This window comes from Solanum tuberosum, unplaced genomic scaffold (genome assembly GCF_000226075.1).
Source record: "Solanum tuberosum cultivar DM 1-3 516 R44 unplaced genomic scaffold, SolTub_3.0 scf00116, whole genome shotgun sequence".
Classification (NCBI taxonomy): Eukaryota; Viridiplantae; Streptophyta; class Magnoliopsida; order Solanales; family Solanaceae; genus Solanum; species Solanum tuberosum.
Genome location: NW_006239040.1, coordinates 668,913 through 694,925, shown reverse-complemented (window position 1 = coordinate 694,925; position 26,013 = coordinate 668,913). Strand labels below are relative to the sequence as shown.

General features: G+C 31.9%; 2 protein-coding genes across 3 annotated transcripts; both read left to right on the top strand.

The window, feature by feature from the left end:
* Positions 1-5,392: 5,392 nt before the first annotated feature.
* On the top strand, positions 5,393-14,869 carry LOC102604626 (protein STRUBBELIG-RECEPTOR FAMILY 3). Of its 2 annotated transcripts, XM_006349982.2 has the most exons (17): positions 5,393-5,502; positions 5,941-6,137; positions 6,925-7,054; positions 7,130-7,201; positions 7,614-7,679; positions 7,801-7,872; positions 7,954-8,025; positions 8,111-8,182; positions 8,263-8,328; positions 8,426-8,491; positions 9,724-10,124; positions 10,829-11,223; positions 12,047-12,318; positions 12,970-13,108; positions 13,782-13,918; positions 14,000-14,156; positions 14,345-14,869. In XM_006349982.2, exons 2-17 carry the CDS (start codon positions 6,032-6,034, stop codon positions 14,438-14,440), a joined length of 2,319 nt encoding a protein of 772 aa, XP_006350044.1. In that variant the 5' UTR covers positions 5,393-5,502; positions 5,941-6,031; the 3' UTR covers positions 14,441-14,869. The 2 variants fall into 2 exon arrangements, with proteins under 2 accessions (XP_006350044.1, XP_015165347.1); XM_015309861.1 differs by lacking the exons at positions 5,393-5,502; positions 5,941-6,137; positions 6,925-7,054; positions 7,130-7,201 and having other exon boundaries at positions 7,812-7,872.
* A 623-nt stretch (positions 14,870-15,492) lies between these two features.
* LOC102604300 (secretory carrier-associated membrane protein 1-like) lies at positions 15,493-20,695 on the top strand. The gene is made up of 13 exons (XM_006349981.2): positions 15,493-15,888; positions 16,768-16,827; positions 17,981-18,091; positions 18,199-18,261; positions 18,586-18,619; positions 18,728-18,850; positions 19,439-19,501; positions 19,582-19,675; positions 19,795-19,840; positions 19,930-19,997; positions 20,190-20,238; positions 20,317-20,382; positions 20,467-20,695. The coding sequence occupies exons 1-13, from the start codon at positions 15,826-15,828 to the stop codon at positions 20,551-20,553; spliced, it is 927 nt and encodes a 308-aa protein (XP_006350043.1). The 5' UTR covers positions 15,493-15,825; the 3' UTR covers positions 20,554-20,695.
* Positions 20,696-26,013: the final 5,318 nt, after the last annotated feature.

Sequence of the window (26,013 nt, the reverse complement as noted above, 5' to 3'; positions counted from 1 at the left end):
AATTTTTAATATTTTTTTGGGAGGGGGTGGGGCAAAATAATTGAATTTAAAAACAAGCTTTAAAATTATTATTTTTTTGGGGGTGGTTGGGGGGCTGGTTTGAGGGTAGGGACAAAATAAATTGATTTTTTCAATAGAAAAGTAATTGTAATTTGAAGTTGGAAGAGAGTTTGGAAAATGTTTTCTTTAAGTTTTGAAGGGAAGTCATTTTCCTTAAATTTGAGGAAAATGAGTTGATTTGGAAAACATTTTCCAAAATATTTAACCCAACCAAACACACCCTATATGTCACCAAATGAGGCTCGGCCCATAAAAAAAACTCTTTCATTAGTGTTAAGTGTCTATTTATAAGGTAGCAATAATGTTTGCGTCTATCCTTCCTAAATTTCAATTGTGAAATTACACTGTGTATATTATTATTATCTATATTAAGAGTCTATCTTACTTCTGACGTCTCTTTTACGTACTCCTCGTCAAAAGTAGCTCATGCATACACAAGTGGATAACGGAGTGGTTGTTGAGGTGGTGGCATTGATGACGGAGATGGTGGTGGAACTTGGAAGCATGGGCGAATAAATTCAAAAACTATATGAAATGTATTGTAAATTATAACTTTTTTCATATAAAAAAAATACACTTTAAAATATTGATCAAAGTTCATAAAATTTACTTCGTAAAATAAATATATTATGACAAGTATTTTAATATAGGATCACTTTAATGACCTATTTATGAGACTTACAATTTGTTTGTATGATTGTTACAAACTTTGCGTGTCGTGTTCATGCTATTGTTGTCGTTATAGTGAAAAGGGGACGTGCGTTACTAGAAGTTCATACTCTCCTTGTTGGATAATATCTCTTCGTCAGGTTTATAACAAATTTTAGAGTGATGAACATTATCGGTATAAATTTGTATATTTCCTTGGTTCTTTTCTAAGATTCTTTTTGTGATTCGAGGGTATCTCCTTGATATTTATTTGATCTTTGAGTGTATATTTCATAAATTTACAAAAAAATTGAAATGCCTTTTTAAGGGTATATTATCTTTTACTATAGACATGAATTAAGATTTAGAGTTGAGTACCATCCAAGAACCCTAACTATAATTGAACACATCTGGTAAAGTTTCATAAAATTTGATGTCTACCCCTGTCTCCCTCGCAATGTTACCAATTCTTATAAAGAGTTTAAAGTTTTAATCTCAATCCAATATGAAATATTTTCATTTAACACCTCTCTCTTTCTTTTCATCTGAACTAATCTCAATTTTTTTTATTCGAAGTTTTATTATTTGGTCTAAAGTGTGATATTCAAAAATCAAAAGTAAATTCATAACCATCATATAATTAGAGACATGTTAAATTAGATTTTGAACTTGCAAATCACATTTTAAAAGTTAACTCAAAAAGAAAAAACCTAAGCATTATAAAAATTTCTTTCTCGTCCCAATCCTACGTAAGATCATTCTCCTCAACAAACAAAGATAATAATTCCATTTTATGTGTCACTATCTTCCCGACCTTCATAGGATTTTCTAATTGGTTGGTAAGTTGGTTGGGGCGAAAGGAATGCAAAAATAACTATTTGTGTCCTAGGTGTATTACATTATTTCATTTGACATTGTATGTGTCTTTTTTGGAATTTGACGATTTTTTAATTCCAATCCTCCACATAATATGTTTATAATTATGACTACAAGTTAAAAAATATTGTGATAAGTATCACAATTTTTTTTAAAGATCTATATTAATCTCTCGTTTAAAATTATCCTTATATATAGAAGCTTCGTAAAAGATCAAGGGTAAAATAAGACATTAATTAACCAAACAATGGAATAATATTATATTAGATCAACATTTCTTTTTTTCTAATAGAATTAAATAAAATTATCCAATCAAATCATACATGGACAAATTTGATCAATTTTTGCTAATGACTTTATTCTTATCTTCAGTAAGAAGAGTTGTTGCTTAATTTATTTATTTATTTTCATAAAGAAAGCAACGTCGTCTCCTACTTTTCTTTTCAAGTGTCGAGTATATTAAGGAAATATTTTAAATAATTTTAATCTTGATTCTTTATTTATGATTATAATATATTAATAAAAGTTTTTTAATTAGTCTTCATTTTTTTAATTAGAAATCAGTGAATTAAGTTGCTCAAACTTTAACTAGCTAGGACGGTTATTTTATGTCCATTCGATGCCACTATCTTTTATTTTTTATATACTCACTTTTGATTTAGCGATAATTAAGAAGATATCTTTTAAAAAGAGCTGAGAGTAACAACATAATGAAATATCTCAATTTTAAATTTGAGCTTCATACTAAACTATCAAGTATGTAAATTTTCTGTAAAAATAATAAATATGTTACTTTCTTTAACTATCGGTTATTTAATTTTTCTATTCGAACAGTAATGATAATCCAAAAGAAAAAAAGTGAATAACTATTGCTTTATGAGAAAAGATGAAATAAAATTTGACTAACCAAACATTTAAAAAAATTGTTTTTTCATCCATACCAAACACCCCCCTAAAATTCACATATAAATAACTAATTTTTATTTATCCAGCTATCAAACAATAGCTAATTAAGATGCTTCGACAAAAGTGTAAAAAAAATAGATTCTGTGAAAAAGGACATGTGGAGCCCCATTTTTATCAGAAAGGAATACTTTAGTCGTTATCAATATTATCTGCACGTTCTTTATTAGACCCAAAATTTATTTTTCTTGTCACTCTAAATAACATATCACAAAAAAATTACGTTAAATAGATAAATATTTTAACAATTTAAATAATAATTACGATAAATAAATTAAAACAATAAAATAAATGGTACAAGTTGAGTTAAAATCATTAAGCAACAAATTTTATAAAATTACTAGATCATAAATTCATTATGCTCATCTTTATTTGTATTCCCGATATAAAAAATTTTAAAGTAGGAAAACATCTTTTCTCCTTTTTATTTTATTTTTCATATTGGATTAATCTCTTGCCTTATAAAATAAATAAATTAAATCTCTTGCCAAAAGAAAAATATTTGTATTTCTCATTTTTTAGTAGAAGAAAAAATAAATTACTTAACTAAAGATATTTAATTTGAGCTTTGAATTAGAATTTTCTTTTATTTATAATACATAAGTGTAGATGAATTTAAGAATTTAAATTAGTGGAGTGAATTCTAGATTTAAAATAATAAAAAGATGCAAAGGTAAATTGTGAAAGAAAGATGAACATTGGATACTTTTTTTTTCTTTTTCATATGTCGATGTAATTGGTAGAAAGTTGTAGAATATTCTAATGTTGAAAAACATTCCAAACAAAAGCAATTCAAAATATTCAAATTCAGAATCATTGAAAACCAGGAGATTAATATACAGAATATAGAAGGGACTAGACGATGTAATCTCAAAGATGAATTTTTCAATTAATAAAAATTAACGACATTCTAATAATAAAAAATTGATTTTCAATGTAAAACTCTCTTTTTTTGTTTGAATTGAGTTTTAAGTGATATCGAAATATATATTGATACAAGATATTAAGTTGATTAAAATCCGTATCACCTATAATTATACAATTTGTTCATTGTACTTGGTGGCCATATGCAAAAAAATTTGTAAGCAATGTCACATTTTATAATGAGAATGAATAAATAAAATATTCTAACTTCGTATTAAGAAAAAAACCAAAACATAACTTACATATAAATTTTTATTTTTAATATATTTAAAAATAATCTCATTAAAACTTATAGCAAACACTTCTTTTTTTTTTTGTAGGGAAAAGAGTCTGAAAAATACTCTATTTTGGCCGAAATTCTTGTTACGATACCAAACTTTATGAAAATTGGTGAAAGAAAATTTTCACATTGTGCATGAAAGGCCAAGTTTTGAAGTTATAATTTCTTGTTTGATAGAAATTTTGGAGACAAATATTTGCACAAATTTCTATGCTAAAGTCAATTTTATTTTGTTTTGTGTTTGTTTCTATGGGTAGGAAAAGATAGAGAAACTTGATGTAAGCCAAGTTTTTGATCATATAATGAGTATTTTTAGTGATAGTTGAGCTATTATAGAAAAAAGGGAAAAATGTATGAAATATAGTCGAATTTTGATCGAAATTGTTGTAACAATATTGAACTTTGGAAATGACCTTTTACCCTCCTGCACTATTTAATAGTGTATTTTAAAGGTATATATGTGTCCATGTGGACACGTTACTATTTATAATTATGCAATATTTATGATGTTCACGTGGACACATATATACCTTTAAAATACACTATTAAATAGTGCAAGGGGGTAAAAGGTCATTTCCAAAGTTCAATATTGTTACAACAATTTCGATCAAAATTCGACTATATTTCATACATTTTTCCCTTTTTTCTATAATAGCTCAACTATCACTAAAAATACTCATTATATGATCAAAAACTTGGCTTACATCAAGTTTCTCTATCTTTTCCTACCCATAGAAACAAACACAAAACAAAATAAAATTGACTTTAGCATAGAAATTTGTGCAAATATTTGTCTCCAAAATTTCTATCAAACAAGAAATTATAACTTCAAAACTTGGCCTTTCATGCACAATGTGAAAATTTTCTTTCACCAACTCCAAAATGTAGAAAAAAACAAAATGAATTTTACAGTGCTGATGTTAAAAAGAAATAAGAGTTTGGAGTAATTGGTTCAGTTTTAAAAAATAAAAATAATTATAATGTATTAAAAATATTTTAAACCTTTTCTTCATTTTGAATAATATTTGTATAATTAATTAATCTGTTTAAATTTTTACTCATTCTATTCTTTCTTATCCAAAATAAATGAATACTACCCCTTAATTACTTCCCAAAGTTCTCTTAAAACTACTAGATATACTTGGAAAATTTATTAGAGAATGATAATTCTTTTTTGTAAAATTAATTAATACATCTTTAAATTTAAAAAAATTCATTCAGCCTATTAGAAAAAAGAAGAAGAGAATTATCAAAAACACCCTTAAATTTAACACAAATTATTAGTTTTATCCCCGAACTATGAACAACCTTAAAAACACCCCTCTACTTGACTAACTAAACTTAAATACACCCCCTATACACTCTCGATATGCCACATGACATAGCAGATGGTCTCAAACTCTGGTAGAAACGTGAAGTTCTTCATAAAAATCGAAAGAAGTATTGAAAATACTCCTAAACTTGATGAGAATTTAGGATGTATTTCATAAATATTGCAAGATCGGGGCTGTATTTAACTTCATGTAATCAAATAAAGGGCTATTTTTAAAACTATCAATAATTCGAGATGAAATTAATAATTTACATCAACAAATGGATCAACTAGATATGTATGTCACTCACTTGTGTCTATTTGTTCCTTTTGTTTATTTCTTAAAATGAGAGAAGAAGAAGAAAAATTTCAGTGCCTTTCTGCAACTTTCCAAGATTAGCATTTTTTACTCTGTTTTTTTTTTCCACCAATTATAAAGGTAAACTTTTTTTTCTCTTGAATTTATAATTAATCTCAGTTTAATTGAGTTCTTAATCATTACTTACCTTTCATGTAAAACTTCATTTTCTTGTCTTTAATCCTCTTTGCTTTTGGTTAATTCAGTGGAAAAGCCTCTGTTTTTTTAATCTTTTGTGTGAAAATCATGCTGCTTTTCCCATTTTTATTTTCATCATTTGCTTATAGTTCACTGAATCTTTGGTGGGGTTTTTTTTTTTTTTTTTTTCATTTTTTGTACTTTTTTCTTTCTGAATTATCAAAAGTTTTAAATTTTTTCCTCAAGAATTTAGCTTTTGGTTCTTATATGTTGTTTTTTAGATACCCTTTTGTTATTTGTGGGTGATTGAGTCTTTTTCTTGCATTTTTATGCTTGAGGAAAACACTGACATTGATGTTTTGTTTTATTTGGTATTTGCAGTTTTGGGAACTTTTTTGTGTTGGCTATGCAGAATTGTTTTCCAAAGAAAGATTGAATTGAATTGAAGAGAAAAGATTGTATTTTTGGGGCAATGGATGGGAAGAGATTTGTTGTATGCTGTTTGAATTTGGAGATTTTGGTGTGGATTCTTTTAGCTTTTGCTGTTCAGCTTTCAGATGAAGCTAACCCTGGAGATGGTAAGGAACGACAGTCGCCAAGTCTTCGTAGGCGTTTGGACATGAATTGAGTGATATACGAAAAAAAAAAGATTAGTATTTGATGTTCAGTTGAAAAATAGTAGTATTTAGAAACTGAAGTTGTGTTTCGACATGCATTTTAGTTTTTAAAAAGAGTTGTAAAACAATGTTTTGAAAAGAGGGATAACAAATTCATGTCCAAACGGGTAAGTAATTTCCTGTGTAAATGCTCATAAGGGAATTCCAATTTCATGTTTTGTGCAATGCTGATTATGTGAGAATATGTAATTATCTAAGCGAGTTGTTGATTTGAGCTCAAAAGTGAATGCATTTGCTTATTGTCCTTGTATATTTGAACTAGTAGGTGGTCTTCTTGCTTCTTATAAAGTTTGTACCTTTTGTTTAAAAAAAATTGAGGATAGGGTAAATGGTCGAGGGATTACAAGGTGGAGAATCGAACTCTCATCAATAAGGTAAAAGTTCTAGTAGCCAACCAGTTCAGCTACTAAGATTTCCCTATAAAGTTTGTACCTTCACTTGCATTGTCCTGACATTTTATTGGGTTTGTAAAGTTGAGGACTAACAGCTTTTGCGCCTATTCTGGTTAATTGCCTCTCAGGGAAGTTCGTAGTTAGCCTTTGTTAATTGATTGGGTTCTAAATTTCCACATGGTTTGTTTCTGTAATTGATTGGATTCTAAATATTTATATGGTTTCATGGATCAGTTTCTGCACTTTCTTCTTTATGTTTGGAATTTCTTAACAATTCTCCTTTTGTATTGGTTAAGTTGCTGCTATTAATAACTTATATGCTTCTCTGGGATCGCCATCCCTTCCGGGCTGGGGTGCTGTTGGTGGAGACCCATGTAATGGACTTTGGCAAGGGGTCGAATGTGACAATGGAAACATACTGACAATGTAAGGACTTACCATTTACTACATTGCGTAGATTTTTGTGGAACTGAAATGCTAATCCTACTTATCATGTTGTAGTCGACTCAATGCTGCTAACTTGGGAGGTGAACTTGGGGATAACTTAGGCTCATTTTCTTCTCTCAAAATAATGTAAGCTTCTCTCATATCTCCTAACTTAAAAGTTTGCTTGTTTGTATGCATGTGTTTTTCATAGACATAATACGTGAACACACTCAAACTTGGCCTCAGTTCGCAAGTAAACACTCCAACTTAGAGAGTGGACATCTAGACACCTCAACTGGAAACTAAACACTTCAACTGGTCCCCACTGCATCTCGTGGTTTGGAGGTGTTTAGATGATCATTTTGTTAGTCGGAGTGTTGAACTGACACGAGTTGAGGTGTCTGGTGCATACTCAAAGTTGGAGTACTTACTTGCCAGTTGAGGCCAAGTTTACGTGTCTGTTATGTATTATGCCTTTTTCCTATTATTAAATGTTTCCATTTAGTGGAGTCCACTGTAATGATATGTGAATACTAATTGTGGTCATCTCCTGTGGCAGAGATCTGAGCAACAACCATATTGGCGGAAGCATTCCGTCTAATCTGCCAGTTACCTTGCGGAATATGTAAGTTCTACCATTTGACTTATGAAGGATCCCCAGAAACACGAGAAAAAGAAAGAGGACATATTGATAAACCTAGCTTTACTTATTGAGTAAAACAGTTGATATTCTTTACCTTGGACAGTTTTCTTTCAGCTAACGCATTCACTGGAAGTATCCCTACTTCTTTGTCTTCCCTGAGTCAACTTTCAGCTATGTAAGTATCACTTTTAGTGTAGATAAAAAGTTGCTTACTTCATAAAGAATCAAACTCAGGTATTTCGCTGTGTGTCTGCAGGTCTCTGAATGCCAACCATTTGACTGGAGAAATTCCTGATTCCTTTCAAGGCCTTACCGCTTTGGTCAATCTGTATGAAAGCAAACAAAAGCTTTTACATACTTCCATTTAGTTTTTTTCATATGAATAACTGGTTTGGGTGTTTATCTTTCAACAGTGATTTGTCAAGTAACAATATAAGTGGATCATTGCCACCATCTGTAAGAAATTTGTCTTCCTTGACCACTCTGTGAGTAATTCAACATTATACAGTTTGTTTATAACTTCATAGTTTGATCAATATGATAAAACTAACTTCTTGATTTCCAGATATTTGCAGAATAATCAGCTTTCTGGAACTCTTGATGTTTTGCAGGATCTTCCCCTTGCAAATTTGTACTCTTCCAAACTAGATTTTACTCGAATATAATTCAGTTCACTAGAATGATAGAATCTTACTAACATCTCTTCACACTCCCTGTGTCCTTTATAGGAATGTGGAAAACAACTTGTTTTCTGGGCCCATACCTCAAAAGTTGTTCTCTATTCCCAATTTCAAGTAAGTACATTCATTTTATGCTTTCATATACTCGTTTCATTTCTGTTTATGTTGAGTCAACATCTTGTATATTAAAATGTAATCTTGGTCACATTTAATATCAATGTATCCCTCGTCGTTTGTTGGAGATATCATTTGACATGTAACATATCCCACAAAAAAGATATATAATCATAGAAGACAATAGACATGTATGTCGAAACCGCGGAAACAAATATCTTTTCAAGTTCAATGTTACTTAATACTGCTCCTTATTTTCCAATAATGCCTCACTTTTGTACTATGTACCAGTGGTTATAACCAAACATATAACTTTTCTAGCTCCCAATATCCCCCTTTAAAGCTTGAGAACTTGTATCGTCTGTGCTATGCTTCATACACACAAGTAAGCCTTTCAGAAACTGCTTGTTTACAAGTTCCTGAAATCTTACTTAGTAAAAAATGGATGTGCTTGTATGCTATGTTGCTCGGACTCGTATTGGATCCTCCCAAAGTAATCCGACACTGGTGCAACAACATATTTGGAAAGTCCGAGCAACATAGCTTGTATGCTGCAAGGTCATTTTGTACAAAATGACCAGAAATATAGGCTTAATGTCTGACATGGATATGAATCCTAAACTTGCCCTTAGCATAAATGAAAGCTCAATGAGTAAAAGTAAGAATAAAACAAATAAGAAATTGACCTGAAAAAAGAAAAAAAGAATCCTGACAAGCATGTCATTTAAATACATGAATTCTATCATATGGCCAGTCCCTCAAAACTTGGAAGTAAACAACTCATATAGACACAATAAATAGACAACAGATATAGGTATAGATTTACAAACCGTAGTACAATATGCATATGAAAACATACAAACAGTTAAGTTATGATATTCATGACCTGTAAAATACACAAAATTGCAAGTTATTTAGTTTAGCAAGCTGGCTCTTGGTCTAAACTTGATCATAATTTAAGTTCACATTCCATGGTGGCTATACTCTAGTTAGGTCACCCACCTTAATCATATATCGAGCCCCTAACTTTCAGGAGGCAAAAATAACATGGAAGTCAGGCAGTCTTATTTATTAGCTGACTTAAATGGTACAAGTTGGTAGATATATTTGATATATGCAAAGATCAATGTATCAGTTGTTGGATCATTTTGTTACCATCTGATACATGCCTTGTCGATTATGATCAGTGATGGTTTGTACTGTCTTAGTTACCGGTTTTGTTTTTCGTGCAGAAAAGATGGAAATCTTTTCAACAGTAGTATTGCTCCTTTACCTCCACCCACATCATCAACAGCACCTCCCATTTCTGGGTCTCCAACTTCAGCACAGACGCCATCTTCTCAAAGCAAACCTAAAACACAGGCCGATGGACCATCAGCATCTGCAGAATCAAGTTCAACAGGAAAAAAAAAGTCTTTATCTGCTAAAAGGGTGGTCTGGATATCAATTGCAGCAGTTTTGTCATTTATCATATTGGTTTTAGCAATCCTTCTCTGTCTGCCAAAGTGCCTCAGGAAATGGCACGAGACTCAAAGAACGCCCAAACACCATGAAATAGCCCCTTATATGGGTGCTAGAGAGAATCTTGGAGATAGTGGTTCATTAGTCCAACCTGGCCATGATATAGAAAAAGGTGCTACAAAATACTCAATATCTATGTTATTTTATGATATCTTTTATCACTGTTTCTTAAAGTTCAACTTTTCCCCCTTAGGGTTCGTTTGGTAGGATGTATTAGAGAAATTAATACATGTATTAGTGATTGTATTATTTAATCCTTTGTTTGATAGGATTTTCAGCATATGTATAACTAATACTATTTAATATTATAGGGTGTATAACTTATACATAACCAACCATGGTATTAGTTAAACAATGGTTATTAATACATGGATAAGTATGGTTAAAGACAGAACTGTCCTTAATATATCAAACTAAACCGTGGATAAGAAACTATATCTAGCATAACTAACCCCAACATAATTAATCCCAACATTACTCATCTCGGCACTACTAATACACCCTATTTCAATACTATTATACGTGCTACCAAACGACCCCTTAGTTACTTGAAAAAAAAAAGATACTGGGTCTGTTGTGTTGATGCACTTGAGCCAAGGGTCTTTCGGAAATAGCCTCTCTACCATCACGAGGTAATGGTAAGGTCTGTATACACTCTACCCTCCCCAGAACCTACTTAGTGGGATTTGACTAGGTATGTTGTTGTATTGGAAGTCTGTTGTGCAGCATTTAGAACTGAAAAGTTAATGAATCTCAAAGTTTAACCTTCTACTCTTTAGTCTTTAGTGATAAGTGGTTTTCTTATGTGTTAAACAGCTCCCCTAGTTGTGACGCCAAAAGAAAAGCAACCAAGAAGACCGGTTCCCGTTCCGAAGCCACAAGATGAGCAGCAGGTAAATGTGCAAACCATGAGTGCAGTGCCAAAGAAGGATGATAGTGAGATAAACCTTGGCAGATTGGATATTGATTTGATGCCACCACCTCCGCCTCCTCCTCCGCCGACTCTTCCGCAAGAGAGAGTTATTGTCAAGCCGATTGCGCCTGCTGAAGATACAGCAACGAGGCTTCCAACCAGGCCACTTCCACTAACTTCTGTGAAATCTTACACAATTGCATCACTTCAGCAATACACTAATAGCTTCTCTCAAGATAATCTGTTGGGATTAGGAATGCTGGGTAGTGTATACAGGGTGGAGCTTCCTAATGGAAAGGTACAACTTTCAATCGGCATGAATTTATTATGATGTACCAATTTATTAACTGTAGTTTCCTACTTCCACTAGATTGTCGAGAGTCTTGACTTACTGCTTTTTCTCTCCTTTTATTTCTCCATCATGTTTGGTATTCTGGAATGCTAAATTATCAGCAAGTAGCATCAAAATTGCCTCTTTATCTCTAGTATAAATTGTTAGGTTGCTTAGATTTATCAAGAATGGTTGTGATACAAGCACAATTATATGCAAAAAGGCCTTTTTTAATGGAAAATTCACCTTCATATATCCTTAATTAGAGCACTCCTTAGCAAATCTATTAAATGAATTCTACCTATTTTATCTGATATAATGTTTCTTGAATTACTTTAGCTAGTTGAGACCTGCTTAAGGACAAAAGTTGTAATTGCAATATTTTCCCTCTAGGTTTCTTCTAGTTCTTTTCTTTTCCTCGTTCCAAATTAATCTTCAACTAGTATTTTTTTTCCAGTAACCAACATCATCGATGAAATCTTGTCCTAGAAGTGTATTTCAAATTTGTTAAAATGAAAAACAGCCTTTTATACTATTTTCTGCCTTGACTTGTCTCACTTTATAAGAGGAACCGCCAGATACTGCTGCATCTTTTTTCTGGTCATGATTTTAACTATTAAAGGTAAGTATATGCATGCTGTTTCATTTATATAAATTACTTGGGGATGTATATGCATTTCTCTGGCATTCAAATCTTACCGCTCTTCCTTCACTTGCACTATGCACCACATCATTCAAGTGGTTGCAACATTTCACTTCTGACACATGCTCCTTTTGGATGCTTCTGCAGTTGCTTGCTGTCAAAAAGCTGGACAAAAGAGTTTGCGATCAACAAAAGGATGATGAGTTTCTTGACCTAGTAAACAATATTGACAGAATTCGTCATGCTAATGTTGTTGAGCTGATGGGCTATTGTGCAGAGCATGGTCAAAGGCTTCTGGTCTATGAGTATTGCTGTAACGGGACACTACAAGATGCACTGCATTGCGACGATGAATTCAAGAGACAACTTTCATGGAATACTCGCATGAGGATGGCTCTTGGAGCTGCAAGAGCGTTAGAGTACGTCAAATAACATTACATACATTTAATTATGCACATCATGTTTGTGCACACTCGCGTTCATGCGTGTGTGTATAAGTGTTTTGGGACCTATAATAAGTGTTTCTGCACACACTATATGATAAATCAGTGCTATTAAATACTGAACAATAAAATGGTTCTGGTATAGTGATAAATTCAATAACAAGCTCATTTTAGTCCTCAACTTTCTTGTGTTGTGTATATTACATGATAAAAAGCCACACAAACGACCTGGAATGGTCTTAACTATATGCAAAATGTTAGATGTAGCTGTCTTTTGCTTCCTCTCCTTTCTTTTCTTCTGCATGTCCAAGAAAAAGATGAACAAAATTAAATTAACTGGTTTGCACTGCTATGCTGTAAAAGGGAAGCCCGATGCACAAGGCATCCCGCATTAGCAGTCTGGGGAAGGTCCATACACCAAGGGGTGTGATGTAGACAGCCTATTCCAATGCAAGCAGTAGTGGCTGCTTCACGGCTCGAACCGGTGACCTTATAGGTCACACAGAGACAATTTCACAATTGCTAAGCAGTCTGATTCTCATTTTTTAATTAGATTTGCATGAAAAAGTGAGGTAGACTGCTAGAGTATGTTTAAATTAATAATCATTCTTGTTTGATGAAATGCAGGTATCTCCATGAAGTCTGCGAGCCACCTATTATTCATAGAAACTTCAAGTCTGCCAATCTTCTGCTTGATGAGGAGTTGGCTGTACATGTTTCAGATTGTGGTTTGGCTCCACTTATATCATCTGGTGCTGTGAGTCAGGTAACTTGTGACCCCAATGTTATGGAGTAGAAAGAATTGAAATGCTTCCTTGGATTATTAGTTTCCTCTATGAGCTGCAAGTGGAAAGAAAAGTGAATTTCTAGTGTTTGATAGAAGTGGACATGGGAGCTGAATATATAATTTAAAAAAGGAACAGTAGTGATGGTCAAAGCGTTTTCAACAAGATGTTGGAATAAGGAGCAGTAAGAATGAATTCCCGTAAATGTGTAAAGTATATTCTTTGGGAAATGGTTGGTTCACACCCTGTAGGATAGGGTGAAGTGTTGTCGAAGGCGCGCTTAAAGCACGCTTGAGCCCTGAAGCGAGGCTCAAAATGTGTTTAGCATTTCACATCGCTTAATGTGAGATTAGGGGTCTATAGGAAACAACCTTTCTACAGTTGAGGTAGGGGTAAGGTCTGCGTACACTCTACCCTTCCCAGACTCCACTGCGTATGTTATTGTAAGTAAACACAAATGGTGAAGGTGCTCTTCTCATGATGTGTTTTATATGAACAGAAAATTGCTCTAGGATGCATGTGGATCATCTATCTTGCTGTTATTTGTTGTTCTTTTGATAAAGTAGTCTTGCTTAGTCTTGGGTTTGATTACTGTTACGTTCAATTAAGGTATGTTAAAAACTATATCAAGTTGACATTACACTGATTTTTCAGTTGTCGGGACAACTTCTCACAACATATGGCTACGGTGCTCCCGAATTTGAGTCAGGGATTTACACTTCCCAAAGTGATGTTTACAGTTTTGGTGTGGTGATGCTGGAACTAATAACAGGCAGAATGTCATATGACCGGTAAAAAAGCCTTCTGCATCCTTTTGAGCTAATATAGGTGTGCCTCATTTCTAAGTTAACACACCTGCATATCATATTCAGGACACGGAGTCGAGGAGAGCAGTTCTTGGTCAGGTGGGCAATCCCTCAGCTACACGATATTGATCTCTTGACAAGGATGGTTGATCCTGCTCTCGATGGAAAATACCCCATTAAATCACTATCACACTTTGCTGACATAATTTCTCGCTGTGTTCAGGTGAGTTATTCTGTTGTTCCTTCATGTGAAACACATAAATGCTTACTAATATACATTGTCTAATCGCTGAGTGGACCGAATAGTCTTAGATTGTTCGTCATCTCAATCGGTTGGAAGGATATTTCTAGGATCTAGTTGTGGAATAGGTTTGCCTTCAAATGTCACTTAACTTTTAAACTCTTATACAGCATGAGCGAGAATTCAGGCCACCAATGTCAGAAGTTGTTCAGGACCTCATACAAATGATAAGAAGAGAGTCTCACAAAAGATCTGATGGTGAATGATTTGAGTTAGACGCGCATACTGGGAATTCAGCCGGTGAGAAACTAAGATTATTTCTTCTTCGAAGGAGCTGAGATACTCGGAAAAAGAAAGGCGGTTTGCAGGCCAAGCACCGTGCTAAAGACAACTTCAAACTGAAGCAAAATGCACCTCAAAGAAGCGCGATTCATGAAAATACCAACACATGCAGGCGACTTAATGACCTGTAAAAACAGCTTGCTCATCTGATTCTTGTCAAGCTGCATCATTTTAATGTTCATTTAGGCTTACATGTGAGCACCAATGCATATAATTCATTGATCTTGACAAAATGGTATATTTTCTTGAAGTTGTATATCTTTACTTGCTGCAACATGTACAAACTTCATTTGGTTGTACAAGGATACCTTCATTCTTTCTCATGTACTTGTGGCACATGCCAAAGTTATTTACTACTAGTCATTACCTAAGGAGTTGGAGACCTACAACCACTCAACCATGTAACAATATGTAAATTAGATAGAAGATACAAGTTCAATATAGGTAAAAAAGACCTTTCCATCTACCTAATCTTTGTTGAAGAGTTAGCAAAAGGATGCACACACTCACAAGAATGATCTCAACTTTTTGGCACTAAAATTATGACTCAATCCCTCATGTGTTTGGAATAAAACCAATCAACTAAAATTGTGAGTTTGCGACGCTGAGGGAGGGTGAGTTAAGCAGGATTATCAGGTTTCTACCTTAGTAAGCTGCTTTTAAAGATGAGGTGCACGACATTTAACGTGAATCCGAATCCATATCAATATGAAGGAAAAAGTTCTCATAATATGTGCAACTCAATATGACATAGTTCGAAAGACAAATTTGTACGAATCTAAGTCCAAAGTATATAATACGTTAATATATCATTGAAAAGAACATTATTTTCATTCTATTTGTTTTGAGGGTCGAATAGTTTATATTCATGCCAAAAATCTCACTAAGGGGTAAATCGCTCCCTATCAATACCAAAAACGAAAAAGAATAAAAGTATACTTAACACTATCACAATTTTCGATGACATTGAACTTTGTACTAAAAAATATGCAAGAACCCATCTTCCCCACCAACTCTCAACACTAAAATAAAACTCAAAACCTATATAAACCCCAAGATTTCTCTCTGTTAACTTCCCGGGAATGACATTTTTCAGTTTTTCTTTCACATGAATTTCCCCAAATCTCTTCTGGGAAAGTAGTAGAATATGTCGACATGCTTTCAGATAAAGGAATTATAAATATAGTAAATAAATACATCTGAAAAAGTGAAAGAAATCTACACCATCACGTTTATTCATACTTTCCTAATCTAAACCCCTATACGTATTTCTTCAATTTCAAGATCTGTTTGCATTTGTATTTTTCTCATGGCTGGACGTTATTACAATGACAATCCGTTTGATGAAGGACAGGAAGATAACGCCTTTTCGGTAAATTCGATTAAATCTCTTTCAGGGGATTTTTGTATATGTAATTTGGATGAATTTTTGTGGGTTTTGAATTCTGGGTTTTAAAAAAATGTGTTTTTTTTTTGTGTGTTGGAAACAATGTATTTGTCAAGGGAAAAAATTGGGGTTGATTTAAGCTTGTTTGTTTGGTCTAATTTCCTGATCTGTGAATTACATTTTGGGTTTTGATTTAGAGTCATTTAGCTGGAGAATATACTGAAAAATTCTGAGGGTTTTTGTTCTTTAGGACTATCTAATTTAATTTTGTTGAACTAGATTTGTTGCAATTCATATTGTAGAATTGAGCTGTGAGTAAAGAATATTGCATTACGGGTTCGTTTACTGACTAGAAAGCTGGTTGCAATCGGATTATTTTGTCATGTTTAAGTGTATGAAATGATTTTTCTGGAGGTTTAGAGAGAATTTGTATGTTGTTGAACAACAATACCCATCTTTGTTTGGGTTCCTGGTCCATGCTCCAGCTGGGACTGGGCGTGAAGGAGGTGTTAGAGTGGGTTAGAGTTCCACATTGTTGGGGAATGGACGGGTGATCTGCTTATATGGACTTGAGTAATCCGCACCTCACGAGTTACCTACGGGGGTTGAGTTAGGCGCATGTGGCCATATCTTTGTGAGTATTGGTAATTAAAGAGCGGAGGATCATCATAATTCTGCTGGGTTGGTTCTTCTTATTATTTGAATGCTAAAGTCATTAGTGTGCTATAGTCTCAAAAAGCTCATCTTTCTTGTAAAAGTTTTCTAAAATTTGGCATGTTTCATTTCTATAACCTACATGATTAGTTCTGTGCATTCTAGATAAGTTTCTTCATAAAATAATCTCCTTGTTTTTTTTTCTCTAAGGACCAAGGGACTCAAGGAAAGGGTCAATCAAATTATGGTAGCGGTCCATTTTATATGATGGTAAGCTTATTACTTTCCTCGAGGTTTGATTTCTCAGTTTGGAACTCTGAGTTGCTCAGAACTAATGGTCTCTTTATCCCTCTTTATATGAAGGTATTGATGGTGTGCGGAGTTTAAGATTTTAATTTGACTTATATATATTTAGTACAACAGAGTATACTTAGTGTAATCCACAAGTGGGATATGGGGAGGGCAGGATGTACGGAGACCTTACCCATACTTTTGTGTGTGTACTAAATATATTATATTTAATGGTATTTGAAAATATCAGGATGAGGGTTATTGGTTAAAAAATAGTTAGACATAGTTTAATGTATATGAATATTTGAAAGTTGTGAAAGATGTATAGGAGTGAAATATAGTCAAGCATTTTTGGACATCCCAGATTGCAGAAAGGAAAGAATGTCAAAGAAAGTTTAGAAGGAGGTAGTACAACCTGCTAATCTGAGAACTGTAAATGAGTAAAGATCCTGAAAAGACATGGATCCTGCTCGAAAAGGCAAAGGCTAAGGGTTTTGTTTTGTGAGAGGACCCCCATTACCCAGAAAGAAACAATGGATTTCTAAACATATCAGGCATTCTTTGTAATGCATACACAAGATGCTAATTCATTTTTCAAATACAACTGGTGAATGGTTTACAAAATGAGGGAGTTAGAATTTGTCTTTTATGTTGTCCTGTTACAAATTTTAAACCACCTACCCTTTCTCCTATTGTCAGTATTCTTCTTCTACGGTGTATTGCCTGTCTAACCTTTCTCCTATGGTATTCTGTAGCTAATTCTGAGACCTTGGTGTTTGCCCGTTGTATAAGTCAAAACATCAAGTTATCTACCCACACTACCTCAGGATAAAGGCTGTGTTTTCTTCCTCCTCCTTGTCTTTTTCTCATGACCTAATTTAGGGACTGCTGTGAGCTTCTGGTTTATGATCTACTTTAATTTGAACTTTAATATAAATGTAACAGAAATACTTTATCATGTTAAAGCTGAACTTGAGTTTTTCTTTTCCTTTTCTTTTCTACATACTAATGTGAGGGCTTGATCTTAATTCCTGAATTTGTTAGAATATCGATTTGCATGTCTCTGTTCTCATACCAATTAATGATTGTGTATTATCTTGCTTATGCACTATTTTATTCTCTAAATCTTCAGAATCCTGCAAGTGTTCCTCCTGCTACAAACTCAAGGCTTTCACCTCTTCCTCATGAACCTGCTGACTATGATCGTGGTGCAACAGTTGATATCCCTCTTGATAATCCGAAGGTGAAACAGAATAGTCAACTTTAACTTTTGTACATTTTTTGACCACATTACTGGTGTGTTCGCCGAGGGATAGGGTTGAATAACACTGCTCTCATATAACAATTCAGGATCTGAAGAATAAAGAGAAAGAACTCCAAGCTAAAGAAGCTGAACTAAAAAAATTAGAACAGGTAAGCTTGTGTTACATCCTATTGTGGCTGCTGGTACTTATCATGCTTTTGCTTTTCTTACATATTAGAAACAACTTAAGTTCACTGTTTGTGTCAACGATCTTTTGTCAATTCAGAGGTTCATCAAGTATGAATATCATGTGATTGCTAGCTCTGGAAGCTATTATACCTCATTTGCTTTTGTGTTAGTAGGGAGACAGTTTTTGTCATTTTGTGTTAGCTACATTCCTCAAGTTAGTGTTTAAAACAAACTATGGCATAGACTATATTTCTCTTTGTGCATTTTATATTTTGTTAATTGGCTGTTTTATTGGTTTCATTTAGGATCTGAAAAGGAGGGAAGATGCTATAGCAAGAGGTAGTTCTCTGGTGTAACGTATAAATTTTTGTAAATATGAACTAAATTAAGCCATTTGATTGATTCTTCCCCACATGTGAGCTGATTTTTTTTGGTTATACACTACAGCTGGAGTTGTCATAGAGGAAAAGAATTGGCCACCTTTCTTCCCCATTATTCATCATGATATTGCAAATGAAATTCCAATCCATCTACAGAAGTTGCAGTATGTTGCATTTTTTACATGGTTGGGTATGTCTGTCGATCTAACTCCCTTTAATGTATTCTGCATAGCCCCCTAGTGAATGGATACTTGTAAGGCTTCTCAGTTGAATATGCTAGCAAATATTCTACAACCTTTTAGTTTACCTATCTACTGGAGGTCAAGATGCATAGTGATAATTCTTTCTGCTTATAGTTGGTAGGCTTTATTCTAAACAAAATTTGTACTACTGTTTTCCAGCTATCAGGAGTATTGATGCATTTGCATTTGATGTATCTAAATCACAAACCCATTTTTCAGGCAACAAACTTGTCGTGCAAATGATTTAAATGACACTCAAATGTGGATCTAGAATATACAAACTTGCTCTTTTGATAACTTTGGTATTTGGAATAGGTTTGTAAGTCATGTTAATGGTAGTGATGTTTTAAGAAAACTTGCATCTCAAAGCTGCCACTCCAACTAAAGATAAAAGAGCACAGGAGAGACATTGCTAAATAGTTTATTAGAATGACTTAGGACAAGGTATAGGCTTATCAAAATTCCTTTTTAATAGCTCTAATTGGTCTCGCTTGTTAATGCACTTATCGATTTACTTTGCACATGGTGAATTGCAGGTTTGGCAGCCTGTCTTCTATGGAACCTTATAGCAGTTACCTCAGCTTGGATCAAAGGAGAAGGTTGCTGCTGAACTAGATTCAAACAATTTTTTTATCTGCAAATGAAAACTAACCAGCTAGATTTCTTTTTGTCATTGTAGGTATAACTATCTGGCTTCTTGCTATTATCTACTTAATATCTGGCGTCCCAGGAGCCTATGTGCTGTGGTATCGTCCTCTGTATCGTGCAATGAGGTACTATTTGTGTTCCCTCACTGTGGTAAATAATTTTCACATTACCTTTCTTGTATTTATTTGATAATGCTCTTCTACCTCGCCAAATGTTTATGTCATTATGTCCATTTTGTCTGCAGGACGGATAGTGCACTGAAGTTTGGATGGTTCTTCTTATGTTATCTCGTAAATGTTACATCACCCTTTTCAGTTTTTCCTCTTCTATTACAGTTGATTATTGAGAACAGTACTGATTGTTTATATTCATGTTGTAGTTTCACATTGGATTCTGCATCATTGCTACTGTGGCACCTCCTATCTTCTTCAAAGGAAAATCTTTAGCGTAAGTTGTTTTGCCATATTTGAAGAAGCAATTTGTGCTGGTACAATGAGATTCTAGAATACGAAATCCTTTTGCATTACCCTCATAAAACCATGCTCGGCTGAATCTCACTCTTTGACTTATATGTATACGTTTTTAACTATGTATGTATGCTAAAATATAACGACCTTTTCGTATTCCCTTGTTTAACAGTGGTATCTTGCCTGCAATTGATCTGTTAGGCTGGAATGGTTTGGTTGGGGTAAGCTTCAAGTTCTTGACTTAACGAGTATCTTTAGACGTTTCATTGACTTAACAAGTAAGTCTTTTTTACTTGCAGGTATTCTACTTCATAGGATTTGCATTCTTCTGTCTTGAATCACTGACCAGCATATGGGTTATTCAGGTTGAAGCATTTATCCTTGCTATCTCATTGCTTTTACTGTCTTCTCTTACCTGAACATCTTTTCACGCGTTGTGCGATCTGCAGCAAGTGTACATGTATTTCCGAGGAAGTGGCAAAGCCGCGGAGATGAAGAAAGAGGCTGCAAGATCTACAATGATGGCAGCACTATGACAACACAAGAGCAAAGGCAGGCAGCATTTGAGCTTTCAAGCTGTTGAGTTCTTTGATTGCTTTCTTCTCACACCATATATAATATAAAATCTAAGGTTGGATTACCATGTATCATATCATATATATTATTACAAGTGGGATGCTCTAATCCTTATTAGTGTCATGCACATACTAAATTTCAAGTTTGAATATTTAAGACAAAATTTGTACGTAAATGATGTACATCATTTATGTTCATAACCTCAAGAGGAAACACTATTAACGACATTTTTTGAATGGATAAAGTTGAATTATCATTTTGCCCCTCTACTAAATTAATCATCTTATTATAAGTGGAAAGTTCTAAAGTGAAAATATTAAAGAAATGTCACTTTCTCTCATATTTAAATTTTTAATGTATTTTGAAATCTTTTAATGATATCTGGTCATTTTGATCTCAAAATACAAGTAGCTCTATGACAATATATATTAATAATTTAAAAATACTTGTCCTATGTTCGTTTAATTATAATTATTTACTAAAAAGCTTTAATTTAGTAATATTAATTATATTTTACAACATCATATACTATATATACAATACACATGTGCAACGCACGTGCAGTGAAAGTTGAATTACCATTTTGCCCTCTACTAAATTAATCATATATTATTACAAGTGAAAAGCTCTAAAGTGAAAAGTTAAATTACCATTTTGCTCCTCTACTAAATTAAAATTTGATTAAATATAAACATTTTAATTACATAATGGTAGAATTTGAAGTTCTTAATCCCTTTAATAATTAAATTATCATCTTCTTGATAAATGAGTTCATTGATATTACTTTTAATGGTTTTGGAAATAAATAAATTAAAAGGTAATTCTGGTTTGTGGTGGAAGCTCCAAAGTGAAAAGTTGAATTACCATTTTGCCCCTCTACTAAATTAAAATTTGGTTAAATATAATATTTTAATTTAATTACATAATGGTAGAATTTGAAGTCCTTAAGCCCTTTAATAATTAAATTATCAATTTTTTGATAAATGAGTACATTGATATTGCTTTTAATCGTAATCATAAATCTCATAATGGAAGAATTTGAAAAGTTATGATATGGAAAATCATTCATCACTTTAGTGTAGAAATCAATTTCAGAATTAAAATTTGAATTTTAAGGGTCATTTCCTAATGCTATTAATATTTTAATTACATAATGGTAAAATTTAAAGTTCTAAGCCCTTTAATAATTAAATTATCATTTTCTTGATAAATGAGTACATTGCTACTGGTTTTAATCGTAATCATAAATCTCATAATGGAAGAATTTGAAAAGTTATGATATGAAAAGTCCTTCATCACTTTAATGTAGAAATCAATTTCAGAATTAAAATTTGAATTTAAATGGTATTTTTATTTCCTAATGCTATTTAAGAACCAACTTACAAAGATTGAAGCTCTTTAATGCTATTTAAGAACCAACTTACAAAGATGGAAGCTCACAATATGAAATTGAATTAACGAATTTTGCACAATTAAACATGAGAGGATAAGAGAGTTAGAAGTTGCAAGTGAGGATAACCAAAAAAATGCTGAAAATTGGTAATCAAGAAGAAAAAATAGCAGCGGAAAAAAAGAGAGTAAATTTAATACATGTGTAGTATTAAACAGTGAACAGTATGGAGAGTAAATTTAATACATGTGTAGTATTAAACAGTGAACAATTTTATGTTGATATGTTGTCTATAACAATAACAAAATTTTCTTTTCAGAGCATGAGGACTTTCTTTGCAATATCCTCAACTTTTCGTTTTTGCTTTCTTTCTCCATTATAGAATTTTTCTTCCATGAAGCATATAGAATTGTTCTTTCTCCATTATAGAATTTTTCTTCCATGAAGCATTCATAATTGTATGGGTGTTGGACTTGAAGTATAGATATTAATTTTAAGGTATATGTAGAAATTTTCTAATTGTGCATTTAAATGAGAAATATTAATCATTTTTGTTAATTCATCCTTGCACATACTAATATATCATATGTTTGGATCTAATAACTTAAAAATGTAGCTCATTATTTTAGTTACCAAACTAAATTTTGCAGGTTCATCAAATGTCTAATCATTTGACATACAACAAAGAAGTTATTTGAATACATTGATTGTTCATCTATTATAAATTATATAGTATTTTTTTGAAAAGCTTGCGATACTGATTAAAATGTGATTTTGACAGTAATTTATACCTTTCACAGGACTCATGTGCAAAGCACATTTAGTCTTTACTAAAAGTGGGAAGCTCCAAAAATGAAAAATTGGATTACCATTTTACCCATAGACTAAATTAAACATCTAATTAATTAAATAATATTATTTTAATTATTTTTTGAATTGTAAGTTATTTATTAGAAAGGGATTGTAGAAGAACAAGAGTCAATTAGGATTTCTAGAATTTTAAATAAGTACATGAATCAAGGTTTTCTCATTTTTTCTAATTAATTAAATAATATTATTTTTATTATTTTTTTATTTGTAAGTTATTTATTAAAAAAGGAATGTGAAGAGCAAGAGTCAATTAGGATTTCAAGAATTTTAAATTAGTACATGAATCAAGGTTTTCCCTCTTTTAATCTTAAATTAAAGAATATGAAGAGTTGTAGCTAAATCAATATATACCACTACCAAAGACAAATTTGTCATCTTTGTTACACTTTAATTCTTTAGTTATTTCCTTCTAATTAGGTTTCCTTAGTTATAATTTTTAATTACTTAATTGCATTCTACTTAATAAGAAGGAGAATTTCATCTTCTACTAATTAATGCTAAAACATTTTATCTTCCTGAAATGTATAACTATTAATTTAATTTCAATATATTTACTCTATTCTATAAGACAAGAGAGATGTTTTAAGGAAGTTAATCATAAGGTTATAGTGTGCCTCTATGTTTGTTTTTGCTACTTTATTTTGTCGTTTAAAATAAATATAGAATTTATATATCGAAATTATAATAAGGGAATGACTAAGTACAAAAGAGTTTCTTCTTATGAGTCGACTATACACTATAACCATTTATCATTTTACTTTTCATATTTTTGTTGCAACTCAAACACAATTTTAAAAGAAATTATGTGATTTTTAATAATTTATATTCATCGTTATGGAGTACATGTGCAACACACGTGCCCAAAGTAGAAAGCTTTAAAATGCTATACTAAATCATAATATTATAAATCATTTAATTAATCATTAAATAATAAAACATGTATCATATTACAAGTGGAAAGACCTTAAATGAAAAGTAACATTATAATCAATCATAATATCATACTTGTACATTTTTTTCACCATTTTTATAAATATTTTCTTGTCTTAATGACTTGATAAAATGCCCACACCATAAATGTTGAAGTAAATTCCACTAGCAATATCTCTAAGAAAAAAAGATCAAATAACCACTTAATACTTCATATAATATTAATTAAATTGGTTTGCATTTAAACACAATTAGGAGTTTTTTTTCTTTTGCATTATCTTTTTTAGGTAGAAAAGCGTGTAAATTATTATAGGTAGACAAATATATCTCAAATCTAATATAAAAATTGTGTGGAATGTTCTATAAAAAAACATTTTAAAGAAATATTGTATTCTTTTACATCATAGAGAAACATGTATGCATGCTTAATATAAAGTAACTATTTTATAAATAGTATCAAAACTACCTTAATTTATATTTTAACTTTACAAATATTAAATCCATTTTGAATGTAAGTGTAAGGAGATTAAAATATAAGATTAATATTCATTATGCTTAGAAACTTGTATTTTTCGATATACTTTAATATCTATTTTTATCATCTAACATATCAATTAACATTGTATATAAGATTTTGACACCAACTAATAGAAATATACGTGCAACGCACGTAACCAAAACTAGTCATATTACAAGTGGAAAGACCCTAAATGAAAGGTTACATTACAATCAATCATAATATCATATTTTTACATTTTTTTCACCAATTTTTCTATATATATATATTTACTGCCTTAATGACTTAATATAATCCTCGCACTATAAATATTGAAGTAAATTCCACATAGCATAATGCATGCACACCAAAGCCATGATAAAGAGTTTAAGAGTTCTGTAACAAGTCAATATTTTGGAGGTTTGGAAGGAATTTGGAATGAAGGCTTGAAGTTCGAGAACATGCTAAAGTGGAAGTACAAAGATCTAATTGGATAAAGAGGTTATAAATGTAAATTAGTTATTCTTAAAATAGAAGCCTCTTTGACTAAAAAGACTAAGAAGACCCTTAATTTATTAAGAGTATTTTTGTAATAACTATTATTAGACTTTAGTCTTAGTCTAATTAACTTGGTGTAAATAATACACTTTGTCATTTTAATTAGGTAGATTATTTTGATATGATAAATTCTCATGAATTGAGTGTACTCTTTAAGAGAGTTTGAGGCTAAGTCCATAGTTACTAGAAAATGTTGATGGGATTGCTTGCTTGAGTATCAAATCCTCTTGAGGGTGTCTCTATAGTTTAGGTACTTGTTTGATATTCTTAATAGGAGGTTTTGACTTTAATTTAGTAGTCATTGTTGTCTATTAGTTCCATTTTTGTATCTAGCTATTTATCTTTTACTTTCTTTCTTTTAGGTTTTAGGGTTTCTTTCATTTTTCACATTTCGATATTGTATCATAGCAATCTTTGTTTCTTTCTTTTCAATGTCAGAACTTTGAACATATTTTGTAATCATTCTATAATATTATTCTAAATATTCAAATTTTTTTTCATTTCATAGAAGATCTTTATTGAAATGCTCTTCTTTTCAAATTATTTTGATTTGTAGATTTGATTTGAAAAGCTAACGAAGAGGTCTACATACATTTTTTTTGGATGTTCAGGAGCTTGACCTATAGAATATATTTAACTTATTTTTGAGATAAAACTTATTTTGTCAACAATTTATTCGTTGTATCTAGAAAAAAAATTGGGGTATCATGGTAGTTTTTACAAGAAGATAAATAAACAAATAAATGTGATCATAAAGAATAATAAATGCAAATTAGTCACTAAATTAATGAAGGCAGAGAAATTCATATGTGAGAAGGATCAAATATACCTCTAAGACTTTGCTAAAAGGATCAAATATACTTTGTATGGATTTTAGTTTATAAAACAAATCAAAAATAAAATTAAAATCAATTTTTTCACTTCTCTTCGCCGAAAAAGATATATTTGAGTCATCTGTGTAACAAAAAGATATATGTTAGCCACTTTATTAACTAGAGATATATCATCTCTGAATCGCAAAAATTGAAGGATGTATCAGATTTTTTTCCCATTCTAGATATGTATATATATATATATAAAACAATGAATCCATTCACGTACTAAATTGAAACAAAAAATTCCCCCTTACCTACATGCTTTGTGTAATAACCCCCCCCCCCCCCCCCCCCCCCCCTG

Bases quoted from the DNA above. Each gene is read 5' to 3' on its own strand.
- LOC102604626 (XM_006349982.2), top strand. From the start codon at position 6,032: ATGGATGGGAAGAGATTTGTTGTATGCTGTTTGAATTTGGAGATTTTG. The intron at 8,492-9,723 runs GTAAGTACATTC...TTTTTCGTGCAG, and splicing joins TTCTCTATTCCCAATTTCAA to AAAAGATGGAAATCTTTTCA. The intron at 11,224-12,046 runs GTACAACTTTCA...ATGCTTCTGCAG, and splicing joins TGGAGCTTCCTAATGGAAAG to TTGCTTGCTGTCAAAAAGCT.
- LOC102604300 (XM_006349981.2), top strand. From the start codon at position 15,826: ATGGCTGGACGTTATTACAATGACAATCCGTTTGATGAAGGACAGGAA. The intron at 19,998-20,189 runs GTAAGTTGTTTT...CTTGTTTAACAG, and splicing joins TTCAAAGGAAAATCTTTAGC to TGGTATCTTGCCTGCAATTG. The intron at 20,383-20,466 runs GTTGAAGCATTT...TGCGATCTGCAG, and splicing joins CCAGCATATGGGTTATTCAG to CAAGTGTACATGTATTTCCG.